The sequence below is a fragment of the Pelobates fuscus genome, chromosome 6 (assembly GCF_036172605.1).
Source record: "Pelobates fuscus isolate aPelFus1 chromosome 6, aPelFus1.pri, whole genome shotgun sequence".
NCBI lineage: Eukaryota > Metazoa > Chordata > Amphibia > Anura > Pelobatidae > Pelobates > Pelobates fuscus.
In genome coordinates this window covers 239,010,325-239,029,848 of record NC_086322.1, presented here as the reverse complement: position 1 = coordinate 239,029,848, position 19,524 = coordinate 239,010,325, and the positions used below count along the sequence as shown (strand labels likewise).

The window sequence follows — 19,524 nt, the reverse complement described above, 5'->3', positions numbered from 1 at the left end:
GGACCTACTTAGAACAAATTGCAACTGAAATGCAAGGTGTTCCTTTAAATGTGGACATGTTAGCACATGCGCAGTGTGTGCTGAAGTAATACCAAGGAAAAAATGCATCTTCTGCTCAAACATGGTCAGCAGAAGACACATTTCTTTGGGGCTGAACACTAGGAAGGGGTGAGACACACAGTGAACAGGCATTAAGAATAAGGTAGAAATTGCACTGATGCCCAGGAAGGGGAGACAAAAACTTTTAGCTCAAAGTAATACTGGAGCCCGGGGAACATTGCCTCAGATGGAGAGGTCAGCAAGAATATAGAAGAACAGATGCCCACAGATAGCATAACACATTTTCCTCAAATAGGAGGGAAGTGAAAGAAATAAAGGGACATCTCCCTGTAATGACCTGAAATGGAAGAATAGTTGGGGGTGGGGCACAAGTAAAAAACTTGAAGGAAAGCCATACCAGTCCTCAACTAGTGATAAATAATACCCAGTATGCGTAGTAGTAGTTCAATAAAAAATACTGAACCTAATCCAGTTAGTTCTGCTTATTTAGGTTGCTTACCAAGTCCTCCATGTGCCGAGAGGCTGGAAAACATGGGAAGGTAGCCAAATAAATAAAAATCTCAAGAAAAATTCCTGTCTGACTGAGGACATAAAAAATACTGCAGTATTAAAGGAGGAGGGGCCTTTTATTCATGTAGACTCTTTCTTAATTTATTTATTTCTCTTCCTGCTCTGTTTGGGGGTGGAGCTACCAACAAGTGATGTTGCCACAATAAGACTTTAAACTGAGTTTTTTTTTGTTTGTTTTTTAATGCTCTCTCTAATTCTCGATTTACCCCAAAGATTTCACATTGCTTATCATCGATGAATGTCACCACACACATAAAGATGGAGTTTATAACAGACTGATGGAGAGTTACATTGAGAAAAACATCTCTAAAGAAAGAAATCTGCCTCAGATCTTAGGACTCACAGCATCTCCTGGCACTGGTCGAGCAAACAGCTTTGAAAAAGCTGTAGACCATATTCTACAGGTAAGATCTTGATGGAACCCGAGAGACTCAAAATTAACACATTCATAAATAAATAATAGCACACATTACAGATACTGAACTTAATTCTATGATTGTAAAATATATTCTCCACTCCTCCATAACCTGGCCACATTATTAAAATGAAATATATTAATGATTTCTGTATGTACATATATATATATATCCAAAAAGCTTGTACTCCAAGAAAAGCAAAGTTAAGTGCCCGGTGCTGGTCTATTAAAAATACAATATTCAGGGAAATTAGAACACTCAAAAGACTAGTAGTAAAATAATACTTAGCTTTTATTGACACATGTTAAAAGATAGGTCTGCATTGGCAGAGTTACCACCCACATCAGCTCAAGGCCAATATACCATACGGCCAATATTTAAGAGCGAAGAGAAATTGCTCCAACCAGGAGGATTTTGAGAAAGAAGCTAGAGAGTTAAGAACTAGATTCAAGTCACTGGGTTACCCGAATAGAATTCTGAAAAGAGCCTACCAGAGAACCAAAAGTGTGGATAGATCGAAAAGCCTACATAGACCACCTAGGGAACCTAGTACCACCCCTAGTTTGACCAGGTTTATAGGCACATATGACAAACATTGGAATACTGCACAACAAGTTTTAAGCAGAAACTGGCCGGTACTACAATATAACACTAGTCTGAGCAACACCATCACCAAACAACCTTCAATGGCATTCAGACGAGCAAACAACCTTGGGGATATACTAACGCATAGTCACTTTAAACCTGTTTCAAATACACCCTCTACTTCCACCTGGCTTCGGACAACCAATGGTCTTTACAAATGCGACCATTGTAAAGCCTGTAACTTTATTCTACCTACTAAGTCTGTTTGGAATAAAAGAACTTCAACAGAGGTAACCATCAATGCTTTTGTCAACTGTAGCTCCACTAATGTCATTTACATCATAACATGCGATTGCGGGCTACAGTATATTGGCAAAACTTATCAGCAATTACGCAGACGAATCCTACAGCACATCAACTCCATAACTAATATACATATTGAAACCCCAATTTCGAAACATGTTAGAACCAACTATGCTTCTAAAGTTTTAAAATTTCAGGTGATACAAAAACTTGTTCTTAACCATCGAAAAGGAGATATTAATGTATCTCTACTAAAGGCAGAATCCCGCTGGATCTACCTGTTTCAGACTCTATACCCCAAAGGACTTAATGAAGAATTTAATTTCACCCCATTTATTCATTCCTAAAGCAATCTAAGATTGTCCTAGAGTGTGGTTTAATTCCACTTTAAGTTGTTTGAAGAATCAAACTAATAGATCTTAAAATGTGAATATTCATTCTCCTGTATCATTACTAATTTGATTTCTTTTCTTTTTAACATTAACTTTGTCCACTAATAATTAAACAAAGCTTTAATTCTCTATAGGTCAGGAACTTATGAATTATCTGTGGATACATTGGGACTCAGCATTTACAACTGGGTCTTTATTTGACTGCATGTATTTATTTATTTATTTTGATTTATTTTTATGTTTCATGTTTTTTTTTTTACTTTTTTTTACTTTTTGTCTATCTTAGAATCACTGCCTCAATTCTAATGCATGTTACTTCATAACTAAACATTAGACATCATGTTTCAAACGGATGCTACATATTTACTTGTCTGTATACATATAATTACTGCTAAAAAGTATCGTCTTGAGAGACTGTACTTTGTCTGACACTACGTGCAGCATCTTGTCCAATAGGATTACATTGTCGTATTTTTTCTTCCTTTTTTTCTATTTTACCTTAAAAGATTTATAGTATTTACTGATTTTATTTTGACGTGCCAATTTTTACCCGGCCACAAAGGGTTAATCTGTTAATTTGCCTAACTCCCTGTCCCTCCCCTTCCAGCATTGGCTGATGAAAATATCAACCAATGGGAACTGAGGGCGGGATATTTAAACGATCACTGTTCTGTGACCCGGTTTACTTTAGCTAGAAATGGAGCTTGAGACTAGGGACCGATAGGAAGCCTTTCAAATATCCAGATCATTTTCTAGCATAGCAAGATTGACTGTATTTTAGTCGTTTCTATCTCCAGCGGCAGGGACATTTAGCAAACAGGATTTTTCGTATTGTAACGGAGGGCGTTTGCAGTTTTGATCACGATTTTTATATGCTTTTCTCCTAGCCACTATCAGCCTAATTTTTTAACGAATCCTAATAGACAGCTGCTTTAGGTCCTATAGCTGCTGGGACGTTTTCTTTAGCAATTACCAGGAGGTTTTTTCACATTTAACTATCTCCAGGGTGGTATAATCTTGGTTTTGAGGATTACCCTGCCCCCCTTTTTTTCTTTGGGATTATAGATATAATTTATGTATGGATTTATTTTCTATCATTATATATTTTTTTTGCTTCTTTTGATCTTGTATTTATTTATTTTTCCTCAACCAATAACCACTTTTGATGCTATTAGACCAAGGCAATCTAGCCTCTTTAGTACTTATTTAAATGGTCTGTTGATCACAGCCCTTATTTAACAATTTTCTTCAATTTCATATTTGATATCTCGTTTTAATGGTTTCATTAAAGGTTATATTTTAAGATTTACATACATGTGTGAGTGTGGGTTGCTTTCAATATACTAGCTCCAAATAGAGAGTTGAGAATGAAAAATTCCTTTTGGTACTTCTCCTCCTCATTTTTGGATAACTAGTATATATTTTTCTACTTTTCTAATGTAAAAGATAGGTCGTTGTTTCAGTCGCACCAAGGGGACATTTATCATGTCCTGATGAATGTTCCCTTAGTGGGAGTGAAACATCGATCTAACTTTTAACATGTGCTTAACATTTCCCGAGCCCTAACCTGGTCCAAAAAGACCTTCTATGAAAAAGGGAACAAGATGGACACACTGCTAGCTAATACCCTTAAGCCTAGACAGAGACGATCGTACATTACGTCCCTAAGACATAATGATGGAACTATAAAATCCAACCCCAGAGACATAGCAGAAGTTTTCACGAACTTCTATAGAGCACTATACGACCACTCTCCGGACGACAGAAATGATGGGAACAGAGACACAGAGCTAACACACAACTTCCTTACAGATTTACGTCTACCCAAGCTGCCACAAGAGGCTATAGTCCACCTGGCAACTGAAATTTCAGAGGAAGAGATTAACAGGGCCATCACTGGACTGAAAGGTAACAAAGCCCCTGACGGGTTTAATGGGACCTACTATAAGACCTTCCGGGACGTCCTCACCCCCAACTATGCAAACTTTTTAACGACTTTCGGGGGACCGGAGGACCAAATCCTGAAATGTAGCAAATATAGTACTATTACCCAAACCAGGCAAAGACCCCCTACTGCCTGGGAGTTACAGGCCTATCTCGCTGATAAATCAGGACATGAAGATATTAGCTAAAATTCAGGCAGATAGGCTCAACCCATACCTGAAATCCCTAATAGACTAGGATCAAGTAGGGTTCATACCGGGGAGGCAACTCTTCGAGAACACATGTAGAAACATCAACCTCATATGGAAACAAGTGACCACCCAACACTGATCGTCTCTATAGACGCCGAGAAGGTGGCCATACCTATTCACCCTACTGACATACTTAGGCTTGCCAACAGAATACGTTGCGACGGTAAAGGCTATGTACAGCAATGTACGGGCACAAGTGCAGATTACTGGCGCCCCTCTGACACCCTTCCAATTACATAATGGCACTAGACAGGGATGCCCACTGTCCCCTCTACTGTTTGTCCTGGCACTAGAACCCCTTTTACAGGCGATCAGGCAGCATGCTAACATACACGGAGTCAAAGTGGGGGGACAAGACTTCGTAGTGGCGCATACGCGGACGATGTGTTCATGACGTTCACGAGGTCCGCAGAATCTATGGCAGCCCTAAGAGGGATCTTTGCCACAGGGTATAAAGCTAACATGTCCAAATAAAACGCACTACCAATAGATATGACGGCAACCGACATTGCAAAATACACAGCGCACACGATATACATATAGAGCAGAGTTCCCTAAAGTACTTGGGGAAACACCTCACTGCAGATCCCGGATCTCTATACAAATGCAATTATATACCCCTGTGGAAAACGCTAAACCGAGATATGGAACATTGGCTTGATAAGCCCCTATCCTGGATAGGACGGATACACTCAGTTAAAATGAATATTCTGCCGATAATTCTTTTCTTATTTCAAGCACTACCAATCCCACTAACTAAAGCTCAACTTGCACCCATACAACAGATGATAGGAAAATTCATATGGCAAAATGAAAGGCAAAGAATATCCAGACACGTCTTCTACCGCCCCAAAAAGAGAGGTGGACTGGGCCTCCCTAACCTTTTCTTTTACTACCTAGTGGCACAAATGACACAGGTCGCGATGTGGCATTCCCCCCAGACGAGAGAAAATGGGTGGAAATAGAATCGCTCATGATGGGCGCAGACCTACCCCAATTCATAATATGGGTCCCTGGGCAAGATAGATCTATAGCCCGAGCTACTTGCCCCATGATTCTAAACTCTATCAGATTGTGGGACTCCTATGGGCTGAAATATAGCATCACAACCTCCCCCTCTCCCCTCACACCCGTGTTACGGATTGGAGCATTTAGCCCAGGTATGGCAGCACGAGACTTCAGAAACCTAGGAAGGGCGGGAATACAGAGGTTATACCAGAAATACCAAGGGGAGGAACTATTCCCATTTGACGAGCTCAAACAAGGACATCATTTTACACCGGTCGAGTACTTAAGATACCTGCAGGTCAGAGACTTTGCTAGACAATCACGCATAAAAGAGGCCGCGAAAAAAACAATGACGTTCTTCGAACGCATATGCACATCCGACATAACCCCAAAGGGCCTGATCACTACACTTTACACTCACTTTTGCACTGAGACAGGGGAGTGGTGGGGTCTCCCCTACACTGACCAGTGGGTAAAATACTTGGGAGAAAAGTTGGAGGGAGTGGAATTGGAGGAAATCTCAGAAGCTAACAGCACGACATCGGTATGTGTCACACAACAGGTACAGTCGTTTAAGATGATGTTCCGATGGTACACAACCCCAGTCAAACTGTACCACATGTGCAAATCCACAATGGACGTGTGCTGGAGGGGCTGTGGGGAGAAATGGACCTACTTACATATGTGGTGGGGATGTCCACAAGTCCACACATTCTAGAGGGCTATAAAAGCACTAGTGGCACCAGAACTAGATCCATGGGTATACCTCCTGAATAAATCACTAGACGGGTGGACCAGACAGGAACAAATGTTACTGCATAAAATCACTTTAGCAGCACGACGTGCTATGGCACACACATGGCTAAAACAGGACCTGCCTCACACTGCCAATGTAGTGAACAGAATCAAAGAGACTCGGCTGATGGACGATGTAACGGATCCTTACAAGTCCCTGGTAGCTGTGAAGCAAGCAAGGGAATTACAGTTCAAACTTCTATTCGTTTCATTGTCTCCTGTTCGCATGATTTAAGTGAATCCACAGTGTAAAATATAAGAGGATTCGACAGAATAAACCGTTCGCATGATTCAGTACGAATTCCGTGTGTAAAGTATAGGTGGCCGATATTTCGGGACTTTTACACGTGTTCGCGGCCATCTTGTGCACGAACAGCGGTATTTGCCTGTAACCGCATGGAACTGAAAACGGATACACAAACAGACGAACACCGCTGAGTCCTCCAGACCTCCGTAAATTCGTACTGAAACTACCGAACGTCCCACCATTCGGTAGTTATGCTTAACCATCTATGGGGATTTCAGCGACCACCGAGATTCGCATGGATGACCAGATTTTCGGGTCTTTTTACCGTGCGAACGGAGACCGACCGCAAGGCCAAAACTCATGGAAATAATTTCGGCTAGTTGGTCTGTGCGGTCGGTCAAAACTTTGGAACTCTGTATCTCCCGAACTATACATCCGAATGGGCTGATTTTTGGACATATTGTTCCCCTGAAGGAGAGCTATCCAGCGCTACCGGATTTAAAGCTGTACCCCCTGTTTTTGGGGTACATCCAGAACTTGTGTAAAAATGTGGACATTTTAATTATGTTATGTGGTTATCTGAGGGGAGGAGACGTGGGGGTGTTACCATACGTCTGATTGGTTGTTTTCATCCTCCCCCTGGGAGTGTCCTGTAAGCAGGCTGGGTGTTCCAGTCCTCAGTTCATCTTGACCCTTCAAAACGTAGCCTCGTCTGGTTCTTGGAAGGGGATTATTTGGGAAGATTACTCTGCTCCTGTTTACAGCTAAACCTGACTCTCTCTGGATATCGTGGATGGGATTATACCAGCTTTACTTCTCCACAGCAGCTTGCAGGGAAAAGGACGTCTCCAACGGCAGATACCCTCTCAATACCTGGGTAGCCGTTACAGACGACCTGACAGCTAGGGTGAGGGGTACTACTAAAGCATTCCACAAAACATGGGAACCATGGGATAGCAGTCCTCTGGCCTCTTAGGCTCCTCCCCCCCCCCCCCCCCCCCATCACCTCCCCCTAATTCTATCACTCTTCCCTCTTTCTTCTTTCGGGCCCTCTCCTATAGTGCTCCGCTTACTACATGCATTAGCACACACTGAGTGTATATTAAGTTCTGACCTAGATGAGATGATATGAAACACTGACATATTTCACTGGGAAGGGCGGAGCTTTGGATTAGGATGTCATAGTTTATAGCGGAGAACCTCACCCCAGGATCTACAAAATGCTGACTTGATACTTTTTATCCTAACCTGGGTAGTCTCAACTCTACACAAACCAATTCCCTTGCAGGGTCTAACTTCCCAGTGAATACTGTAAAACACCTCTAATCCAGCTTGTATACAGACATCTAGTCAGGACATAAAATTGTGCACTGATGCTCTCATGCCTCGTATGCCCAATTGAAAAGCCATTGTCAACTTGTATGACTATAATGCTGGGGCTGGATAGGTCCATGTAATGTTGCTTTTATCCTGTGCACAAAAAATAAAGAATAAAAAAAAAAAAAACATTTACTACTTCATAAAAAAAAAGAAAAACTTACATAAAGTGCTAGAAGTGCTACAAATGGTTGATGTTTCAGTTCCTAGTTTAGAACTTTCATCAGGACACACAAAACCTTTCCTGTGTGTGTCCTGATGAAAATTCCAAACTAGGAACTGAAACGTCAACTCAAGACAATAAATTCAAAGATTTTACTATTTACATGACGTAAAGTCATGATTTTATTAAAGACACGGAGGCGAGTATAAATGCAATCTCTTTCTTATTTATTCCCTCAGCAGCAAGAAATTTTGAGAGAAATATGAAAAACTTTAACTTTAACATTTAAATCTGCCTAGAAACATCGGCAGCCAATAATGTCACATTGTCCATATGGAAAAGGGGGCTGTCCTCTGTCACTCTTCCTCTTTCTGTCTGCGACCTTCCATATGACGAATTAACATCTAATAACTTCCAATCAGTTGATGACGAGATTATCCGTATTCACAATTTAGGCTGTAAAGACAAATAAATATGTGGTAAAATCTTATCTCCCAACTATTTGTATCTCTTATCACGGTATAATTAAAATGCAAGCATTCAGACCTCACCAAACCTCCTTATCTTTACCTTAAATCTAAACTTATGAAACAGTTCAATCATGTCGTATAAACCTTACCGTAGATCCTAGATCATTAATATATAACTGTATCCCTTTACGCGGTTGGGCGGGAGGGAATTATACTCGCTTCCGTGTCTTTAATAAAATCATGACTTTACGTCATGTAAATAGTAAAATCTTTTAATTTTATTATAGACACAGAGGCTCGGATATATGCAAGTTTAAAGCTGATCAATCATCCTTGAAGAAAAATGTTTGATAGGGCGACAATAAAAATCCCTAAACGTAGACTCATTAGACCAGTCGGCCGCTTTTAGGATATCCTCTAAATGACACCCTATCGTTGAAGCTTTGGAGGCCATCGCCCCTCGTACTGAATGAGGTGAAAAAATCGATACATCAATTCCTGCCGTAGCCAGCATCCATCTTGCCCAGCGAGCCAAAGTGGGAGACGAGACTGGGAGGTGTGGTTTCCGAAAGGAAATAAATAATGCTCCTTCCTGTGGAGACCGCAGGGGGGCTGTGTGGTCCAGATATGCTTTCAGACCTAGTACTGGGCACAGATTAGGTTTGCTAGGAAAAACTGGGTAGAAAACTCGTTTAGTTGAAGTCTTGGTTCTTCGTGAAATGTCGAAAGCCACTCCGCCCGATTGAAAGGTGATGGCGTTCCAATCTAAGGCTCTGACATCGGAGACCCATTTACATGCAATTAAACAAAAGGAGGATGAGTAATTTTGCGGAAAGTTGTTGAAGTGAGAGCTCTTGATTTGCCGGCCACTTATCCAAGAAATTGAGGACTATGTCGACGTCCCAGAAGGTTGAGTATCTGGCCGTAGGAGGTCTCGACAGTCTAATCCCTTTCATGAGTCGGCAGGTTAGGGGGTGGTCTCCTGCCGTATTTCCCGTAAATCCCGGATGGCCTGCTGCTATAGCTGATCTGTATACATTAATCGCACGATAAGCTTTCCCTGCTTCAAACATAGATGTGAGGAAGTGTAATACCTTATTCAGAGGGGCAGATATGGGATCCACTTCCCTTGCCATGCACCAGCTAGACCATGCTCTCCATGCTGACTGGTAAGCGTTTCTAGTGCCTGGTGCCCACGCCTCTGCCAAAAGTCTGAGACTTGATTGTGGAACGTCAGGGATGGTCCAGGGTCCCCTGAAAGGAGCCAAGCTATGAGGCGTACTAGACCTCTGTCCACTAAGTCGTGCGAATTCCCGTTCGGGTCGGTCAGCAAATTTGGTAGGTTCGGAAGCAGTCGTGGGTAATCCATTGACATCTCCAGCAGTCTGGGGAACCACGTCTGTGTCCGCCATAACTAATACCAAGGGGTAACTAATACCAAGGTACCTCTGTATCGCCTGAGATGGATGAGAGTCCGAGGTATGAGGTTGAACAGTGGGAATGCATAATGCCTTGTCTGTGGCCAGGCTTGTATTAATGCATCGGTCACCAGAGCTGCCGGGTCTGGTCTCCAGCTGTAGAACCTCGGAAGTTGTGTGTTCAACCGAGAAGCAAAAAGGTCGATGTCCAGTTGACCCCACAGTGTCTGTAGTTGAAGGAAAATCTGTCTGTGCAGCTTCCAATCCCCCGAGTCCCTGAGGTATCTGGAGTTTCAATCCGCTGTGGAGTTGTCCAGCCCTGGTATGTGTTCCGCAATCACGGAAATGTTGTTGTAGAGGCAGAAGTGTCAAAATTCTTTGGCGGGGAGGGCCAACATCTTCGATTTCGTGCCCCCTAGGTGGTTTATGTATCTCACCGCTGACACATTGTCCATTTTGAGTAGGACACAGCAAGTGATGTTGGTGGGCGTAAGGCTGCGGATAGCGAATGACCCTGCCAAGAGTTCTAAACAGTTGATGTGTAGACATGTTTCTTGTTCCGACCATCTGCCCCCAGTAGAAATATATCTCCACAGCGTGCGCCCCAGCCGTAAGAGCTGGCGTCCGACTCTATAATCAAGTCTGGTGTTGCTCCGAATATCGCTCTGCCATTCCAGGCTTCCATGTGGACGAGCCACCAAACTAGTTCCCCTCTGGACTCTGTGAGAGAGAGACGCGTTTCGTATGTGTGACCAGTACGGAGATATGAGCCCTTGAGTCTTTGCATTGCCAGGTAGTGTAATGGGCCTGGAAATATCGCCTGGATGGATGAGGCGAGCAGGCCTATGATCCGTGCCAGTTGTCGGATCGATAAGTCTGGAGCTCGTAAGATTCGTCTGATTTCCTTTTTTATGGTTTTGATCTTGTCTTCCGGAAGGTAGAGGGTCTGATGAATGGAGTTGATTTGGAAGCCTAGAAATTCTATGTTTTGTGTTGGTTCCAAGACCGACTTCTCCCAGTTGATGAGGAAGCCTAGGTTCTGTAGTAGGTGTAGTGACCACTCCAAATGGGTACGCAATATGGATGGGGAGCTGGCGAGAAGGAGGATGTCGTCCAGGTATATGATGAGTCTGACCCCTCGTGAAATGCTATCACCGGCTTCATCACCTTGGTGAAGCACCGTGGTGCCGAAGATAGGCCGAATGGGAGGCATTTGAAGTGCCATTTCCTTCCTTTCCATGTGTTACGATTGCCTCCAGGCTAGCAGGAGGTTTGATCGCTTGGATGTCCTGGTTCCCGGGCTTGAAGAGTCGAATGGAGCGATACTCGGTAGAGACCTGTAAGTGTAGAATCTCCCCCTAGCTATGGTGCAGCTAGGATACCTTTTCCCCACACAAAACGAGTCGAGGCTGCGAATTGAGGGTCAAAATAAGAACTGAGGACTGGGGTGCCCAGCCTGCTTTTTATTGTAAATACACACAAAGGGGACACTCCCAAGGGGAGGCATAAAATACCCAATCACATATTGGGTTCAACCCACATGTCCCCTCCCCTCAGATAACCAAGTAACGCAATTATATTACACATACTTTTGTCCATATTCTGGATGTACCCTAAAACCAGGGGGTACACCCCTACATCCTGCATCGCTAGATAGATCTTGTTCGGGGGGGCAACATATCCAAAAACTGGCCCGTTCGGATGAGCGGTTCGGGAGTTAGGAGCTTCTACAGTTTGGACCGACCGCACAGACTTTCCAGCCGAAAATAGTTCCATACGTTTAGGCCTTGCGGTCGGTCTGTGTTCGGACGGTAAAACTCCACAACCCTGTACCTTCCGCAGTCATCCCTGGGGTCGCTGTATTCTCCATGTGCAGGGCAAGTGCCTTACGGAACGGTGAATAGTTCGGTACGTCCAGCACTAAGTTATGTGATCCTGGAGGTCTCAGCGGTGTTCGCCTGTGTGTGTCTCCGTTTTTAGTTCCAGATGGCCATGGGCAAACACCGCTGAATGTAGGTAAGATGGCCGCGAACACGTGCAAAGTCCCGAAATGGCGGCCACCTATAGGCTTACATAGCGGGTTCGTGCTGGACCATACGAGGACTGTAAATCAGTCAGAACAGTGTCCAAAGTACCAAAAGTATGCGACAAAATAGGGCTTTCATAACAGGGGACAACAGTGATGTAACAGTGCTCCCTCCTTGTGGAACACTCTGGCAGACACCGTCTGACCCCTTTTCGGGGTAGACTAAGGCTGTCCAGACTTCTGGTTAGGCTGGGCTGATATCGGTTTGCCTGGACAATCCATCGGCATTGCCATTCTGCTTCCCGGGTCGATAAGTGATGGTAAAATTAAATGGTTGTAGAGCCAAGCTCCACCGTAATAGTTGGCCATTATCTCCAGAGACCCGGTTTAACCATACCAAGGGATTGTGGTCCGTAACCAGAGTGAATTCTTGCCCGTACAGATAAGGAGTCAGTTTCTTTAGTGCCCACACCAGTGCCAAGCACTCCTTTTCCACGGCGGCATAGCTAACTTCGCGTGGCAGGAGCTTACGACTGATGTAGGCAATAGGGTGTTCCCCTCCGTCTTCGCCTACTTGGCTGAGGACGGCTCCCAGCCCGAACATGGAAGCGTCTGTGTGAACGATAAAACGTTTGTTAGGGGCTGGGGCGGCCAACACGGGAGCATTCACAAGAGCAGTTTTTAAAGTTTGAAACGCTATTTCACAGTGGGGAGACCACAGGACCTGTCGAGGAAGGTTTTTCTTTGTCAAATCTGTCAGGGGTTTGGCAATGGCGCTATAGTCAGGCACAAACTTCCGATAGTACCCTGCGGTACCTAAAAAGGCTAGTACTTGCGTCTTGGTGGCGGGGGTGGGCCAATTGGCAACTGCCTCTATTTTAGCAGGCTCTGGTCGTTGCTTCCCGCACCCCACCCTATGACCCAGATACTGCACTTCGGCCATGCCAAAATGGCACTTCTCTGGTTTCAGAGTCAGGCCGGCGGCCCGAATCTGATCTAAGACCAGCCCTACGTGGGTTAGGTGTTCCTCCCAGGACGCGCTATGGATCGCTATGTCGTCCAGGTATGCACAGGCGAAACCCTGGAAGCCATCAAGGAGTCTATCCACCAAGCGCTGGAACGTGCCTGGGGCATTCTTCATCCCGAATGGCATAACCTTGAAGTGATATAGGCCAAACAGGGTGACGAATGCCGACTTGGGGATAGCCTCCCTGGCCAGGGGAATCTGCCAGTAACCTTTACACAGGTCAATGGTAGTTAGGTAGTTCCCCTGGGCTATGCGATCCAGTAGTTTGTCTACCCTGGGCATGGGGTAGGCGTCTGTCACAGTTTTATCATTAAGTTTCCGATAGTCCACACAGAATCTGGTAGTACCGTCTTTTTTGGGTACTAGTACTACCGGGGATGCCCAGGGACTATCGGAGGACTCAATGACCCCTAGGTTTAGCATTTCCGTGATTTCCTGTTTCATCCCCGCTCTGACCGCCTCGGGGATGCGGTAGGGGGCCTGCCTCAAGGGTTGCTGTCCGGGGGTATCTACCTGGTGGGTGGCTAGATTGGTGAATCCTGGCTTTTGGGAGAACATTGCCTGTTTTTCTCGGAGCAATTGCTGCAATTGCTCCCTCTCTACTGGGTTAAGCCGCTCGCCTATCTGTACTTGGCCCACTATATCGGCCGGGTTGTCCTGGGTAAGTAAGTCGGGAATGGGCAAGTTATCGGGGTCTTCGGCTGCGGGACTACAGATGGCCAGCACATCTTCGGGGCGTTGGAGATATGCTTTCAACATGTTAATATGGAATAGTTTCCTTAGGCTCGGGTCGTGGCAGCTGGCAATCACATAAGTGGTATCTCCTTTTTTCTCTACTATTTGGTAGGGGCCCTGCCAGGCTGCCTGCAATTTATCTGTTTTGATGGGTTTGAGAACCATTACTTTTTGCCCTATCTCAAAGCTCCTTTTCCTTGCTCCTCTATCATACCAGACTTTCTGTCGCCTCTGGGCCGCCTGGAGGTTAGCCCGGACCGACCTGGCTAGCTGCTCCATGCGGTCCCTAAGCTCTAGGACATATGGTATGATGGGGACCCCTGTGTTCTCCATCTCCCCCTCCCAATGCTCTCGGATCAGGTCTAGGGGGCCCCGGACCTTGCGTCCATAAAGCAGTTCGAACGGGGAGAATCCGGTAGTTTCCTGCGGCACCTCCCGATAAGCGAATAGGAGGTGCGGTAAGAAACGTTCCCAGTCTCTATATTCCTGGGTAAAGGTTTTTAACATTTGTTTAAGGGTCCCGTTAAACCTCTCGCATAGTCCGTTGGTTTGGGGTGATATGGGGAACTGAGTAGGGATTTTATTTTACAGACCTGCCACAGCTGTTGCGTTAGTTCCGCCGTGAACTGGGTGCCTCGGTCGGACAGGATTTCTCGGGGAAATCCTACACGAGAGAAGACCTGGACCAGCGCATTGGCTACCGTGTCTGCCTGGATATTAGACAGAGCCACCGCCTCCGGGTAGCGGGTAGCGTAATCCACAATAGTGAGGATATATCGTTTCCCGGAGGGGCTGGGAGTGGCGAGGGGTCCTATCAGGTCAATGGCCACTCTACTGAACGGTTCTTCGATGAGGGGCATATTTATGAGGTGTACCTTGGGGTGGTCTCCTCTTTTGACGACCCTCTGGCACACTTCGCACGTACTGCAATACGCACGCACATCGGTATGTACCCCTGGCCAAAAGAAGGTATGGGTGATACGTTTAAGGGTCCGGGTTACTGCCAAATGTCCGGCTAGGGGAATGTCGTGACCTATCCGGAGGATATCTCGTCGGTATTTGTGAGGGATTACTAACTGCCTCCTATGGTTCCCTTTCTTTTCCGTCTGGCGGTACAGTCTCCCCTGTTCCCATACAAATATCTCTTGGTCGGATCCCCCTGTCCCAGTGTCGGCTCTCTCTCTGTATTTCTGGAGAGTGGGGTCAGTTTTAGTCTCAGCCTCGAAGGCGGTAGGGGTATCCCAGGGTAATGGGGCAGGGAAGTTAGGTACAGTCGGGATCGGTCTTACCTGAGTCTCCCGCACCGGTGAAGCCTCTCGAGTCCGTCCTGCCTGGGACCGGGTGATAACCGGATATGCCTCGGAGTTATAGTAGGGGGCAAATGCCGAAGTCATAGGTCCCAGGTCGTTGCCCAGTAAGACCTCAGCGGGTAAACTGTCCATGATCCCCACCCTCACAAGTCCTTTTCCCGCACCCCAATCAAGATGTACTTTTGCTGTGGGTAATTTGTATATGTCCCCTCCAGCCACTCGGACCGCCACCGTGTCTGTGGAGCGTTTATGCGTTGGTATGAGCTTCCCCTGGACCAGAGTGATGGTGGCCCCGGTGTCTCTCAATCCTTGTGCCGGGCGGCCCTCCAACAGTACCTCCTGTCGATGGTGCTGTCGGTTGTCGGTTGCGGCATACACGGGGTTAGCTTCATGCAATGGTCCCAGATACTCTTCCATAGTCTTTTCTTGGTCTACACAAAAAGCCCGGGCGGGGCGGTTGTTGTTTAGGGGGCAGTTGGAAATGAAGTGCCCCGGCTGCTTGCATTTGTGGCAAGTGGGGCGGGTACGTTCTTGGGGGTACTGGCTGGGTGGCCCGGCATAGCGAGTAGGTCCGGCCGGTACTGGGGTACGAAACTCGGGTCGGGGGTTCGGTCTAGGGGTCTCTCGGGGTTCGGGCCGGGCGGCTATTCGAGAGTGGTGGTATTCGTGAACTTGAGCGTCCCGATGTTCGTCAGCTAGTCGGGCTGCCACATTGAGATCGCTCGGACGCCGATCCTTTACCCACTCTCTGTCCTTTGGCGCCAACCCGTCATAAAAATGCTCTAATAAAAACAGTTCCAACACTTCGGCTGCGGTAACGGCACGGCAACCATTCATCCAGTGGGTGGCCGCCCTCCGCATGCGGTGAGCCCATTCAGCATGGGTGTCATTTACTTTCTTACTGGTGTTGCGGAATTGTCTGCGATAAGTGTCGGGAGTTACTGCATATCTCCTCAGTAGGGTGTCCTTTACCGTTTGGTATTGCTCCGCTTCCTTGGTGCTGAGAGTCCGAAAAGCCTCCATAGCTCGACCCGCCAGTTTCCCGGCTAGTATCTTTGGCCAAGCTGTGGCGGGGATTTGGTGTAGTGCACATTGCCGTTCAAAATCGGCCAAAAACTCGTCAATCCCCATTTCACTTTCCACAAACGGCTTAAATGCTGCGAAAGGAATCTTTGGAACTCCCGTTGCCTCCGGGGGGGTTCGGTCGGCGAGTCTCATTTTGTGTTCGTAGGCTCTGGTCCTTTCGACATCTGCCTCGGCTTCGGCCATTAATTGCCGTATGAGTTCCACGGAAGGGTTCGGCCCATACAGAGGCAGCCTCTCCCTGACCAACCGGGTTTTCTCATCGGTGCAAGTGGCTGTGGCTTCGGCCATGGTAAAACTCTGGTCCATTTCGGTTAGTTCTGCGATTAGCTCTCTTCTTGGGCGGCTATTCGCGTGTCCCCCTCGGCTCTCAAGTAAGTCCTTTAGCGTGGTGCGCTTCAATTTGTCGTAGTTACTCTCCATCCGTTCTGTACCTCTTCTAGGAATTCCAGGATTATCCCGCTGCTGCCACCAATTGTTACGATTGCCTCCAGGCTAGCAGGAGGTTTGATCGCTTGGATGTCCTGGTTCCCGGGCTTGAAGAGTCGAATGGAGCGATACTCGGTAGAGACCTGTAAGTGTAGAATCTCCCCCTAGCTATGGTGCAGCTAGGATACCTTTTCCCCACACAAAACGAGTCGAGGCTGCGAATTGAGGGTCAAAATAAGAACTGAGGACTGGGGTGCCCAGCCTGCTTTTTATTGTAAATACACACAAAGGGGACACTCCCAAGGGGAGGCATAAAATACCCAATCACATATTGGGTTCAACCCACATGTCCCCTCCCCTCAGATAACCAAGTAACGCAATTATATTACACATACTTTTGTCCATATTCTGGATGTACCCTAAAACCAGGGGGTACACCCCTACATCCTGCATCGCTAGATAGATCTTGTTCGGGGGGGGCAACATATCCAAAAACTGGCCCGTTCGGATGAGCGGTTCGGGAATTAGGAGCTTCTACAGTTTGGACCGACCGCACGGACTTTCCAGCCGAAAATAGTTCCATACGTTTAGGCCTTGCGGTCGGTCTGTGTTCGGATGGTAAAACTCCACAACCCTGTACCTTCCGCAGTCATCCCTGGGGTCGCTGTATTCTCCATGTGCAGGGCAAGTGCCTTACGGAACGGTGAATAGTTCGGTACGTCCAGCACTAAGTTATGTGATCCTGGAGGTCTCAGCGGTGTTCGCCTGTGTGTGTCTCCGTTTTTAGTTCCAGATGGCCATGGGCAAACACCGCTGAATGTAGGTAAGATGGCCGCGAACACGTGCAAAGTCCCGAAATGGCGGCCACCTATAGGCTTACATAGCGGGTTCGTGCTGGACCATACGAGGACTGTAAATCAGTCAGAACAGTGTCCAAAGTACCAAAAGTATGCGACAAAATAGGGCTTTCATAACAGGGGACAACAGTGATGTAACACCATGTAAACTGCAAAAAGTCTCTGCAGCGTTCTGTAATGGGAATTGTCAGATATGCGTCCCGCAGGTCTAACTTGACCATCCAGTCCGCTGGTAGGAGTAAATCTCTGAGGCAGTGAATGCCCTCCATTTTGAAGTGTCTGTATTGGATGAACGCATTCAGCTGGCGAAGATTTATCACTGGGCGTACTCCGCCTCCTTTCTTTGGCACTAGGAAAAGAGTGCTCGTGAATCCCCGCTGGCTTAACGGGATCTCTTGGATCACATTTTTGGCGACTAACTCTCCAGGGTAATTAGCATGGCCTGATCGTGGGGAAGCGATAATTCTCTTGGGGTCATGGGTTGTATGGGAGTGGTTACTAGATCTAAATGGTAACCCTGTACCATCTGAAGAACCCACTGGTCTGATGTGATCTGATGCCATACATGGAGGAAACTGGCTAATCTTCCACCCACCTTTATCTGGGGGAAAGGAGGAATAATTACACTTACCATAGGGCCGTCGTCCTGATGCAGCTCCTCTCGATATCCGTGGCTGCCATGGTCTTCCTCTGGATGGGAAGAACGGGGATGGCCTGTATTCCGGTGTATATCTTGGGAATTGGTGGGAACCTCTGGGGGCTCTAGCGTGACCCCGATAGCCTCGGCCGGGTGGACGGTTCCTGGATCTCCCGGCCCCTCCAAAAATCTTGGGTGCGAACACCCTCTTTAGATTGGCTTGCGCCTTATCAATAGCTGTAAACGTTTTAACGTATGTACCTAGATCTCGTACAAACGAGTCTCCGAATAACATGCCCTTTGCAGCCGGGCCAGGCTCAGTAACTGCCATAGATATCAATTTAGGATCCATTTTTAGTAGTATTGCCTTACGTTCAGTCGCCATGGCTGTGTTGGCGTTACCCAACAGGCAGATCAGGCGCTGCACCCATCCTATAGCCACGTCAAAGTCCATGGCAGATTCCCCCGCCTTAGCGGCTTCTAACAGCTCATAGAGCTTAGTAGTTGGCCCAGTTGTTTCTAAGAGCTTGTCCTGGCAGTTTTTAAGAGCAAATTCCAGTCCCTTCTTGGGTTTCCATCCTGACTTTCCCAAAAATTGGGCAATCTTGGGGTCCACCTCTGGGGTTTTACAGGCCTCATCAGGCACAATAGGATGGGGGCATTCCGCTCTGAGTTTCTGGCGTCCCTCCTTTGATAGGGGCGTGCGCATACGCAACGCTATATATCGTGCTATATGAGTGGGTGGCTCCCACTCCGCAGACCGCGGGTTGCGCAAGTCTTCCGGGTCGAACAGGGGTTGGCCCTGAGGATCCCGGAGACCTCTCCCCGCGCCCTCTGGAGTAGCGTCCGACCCAAGCGCTGTGGTGGTCAGATCCTTCCGGGCTTCGAAAATCAGTCCCTCTGCCTCGGACTCCGCCTCCTCATAGTCAGGGGTGTCGGAAACCTTGTCCTCCTCACTCCAGTCGGAGTCCGACCCATCTTCTAGGGCGCATGCCCGTTTCCAAGATCTGACCGCTTTTGCCCGGCCAGGGGCTCTTTTGCGCGTCTGTAACGCGCCATCCGTGATCGCCAAGGGCGAATCAGTCATAATAGGCATAGCCTTTTCGGTGGAGTGGGAGCTGAGGTGCTTTGTTTTATTTTTCGCCTTGTGGGGCACAGTGTTCGCAGTGGCGGATGGGGTATGCACCATGGAGTGAGCCATATGTGCGCTATGGGTTTGGGAGAGCGCTTGCGTGAGGGTTTGGGAGAATGAAGTGGACATAGCCCCCATGGCAGAGGCCAGCGCTTTATTTATAGATGCAGTCATGGTAGTGTCCAGTATATTCTGGAATTCCTCAGAAACCATTAAGGCTGTTTCATCAGTAGTGGGGTTTTGAAATGGGTCCACAGTGGGTAACCCAGACCCTTCAGTATTATCAGAC

At 46.9% G+C, this 19,524-nt stretch overlaps 1 protein-coding gene across 1 annotated transcript in view; it reads left to right on the top strand.

The window, feature by feature from the left end:
- Nucleotides 1–19,524, top strand: part of DHX58 (DExH-box helicase 58) — a 589,427-nt gene that overhangs the window by 87,296 nt on the left and 482,607 nt on the right. Inside the window, exon 4 of the mRNA XM_063458906.1 lies at nt 844–1,034. Coding sequence (XP_063314976.1) covers nt 844–1,034 — 191 coding nt within the window. The remainder of the gene's footprint in view (nt 1–843; nt 1,035–19,524) is intronic.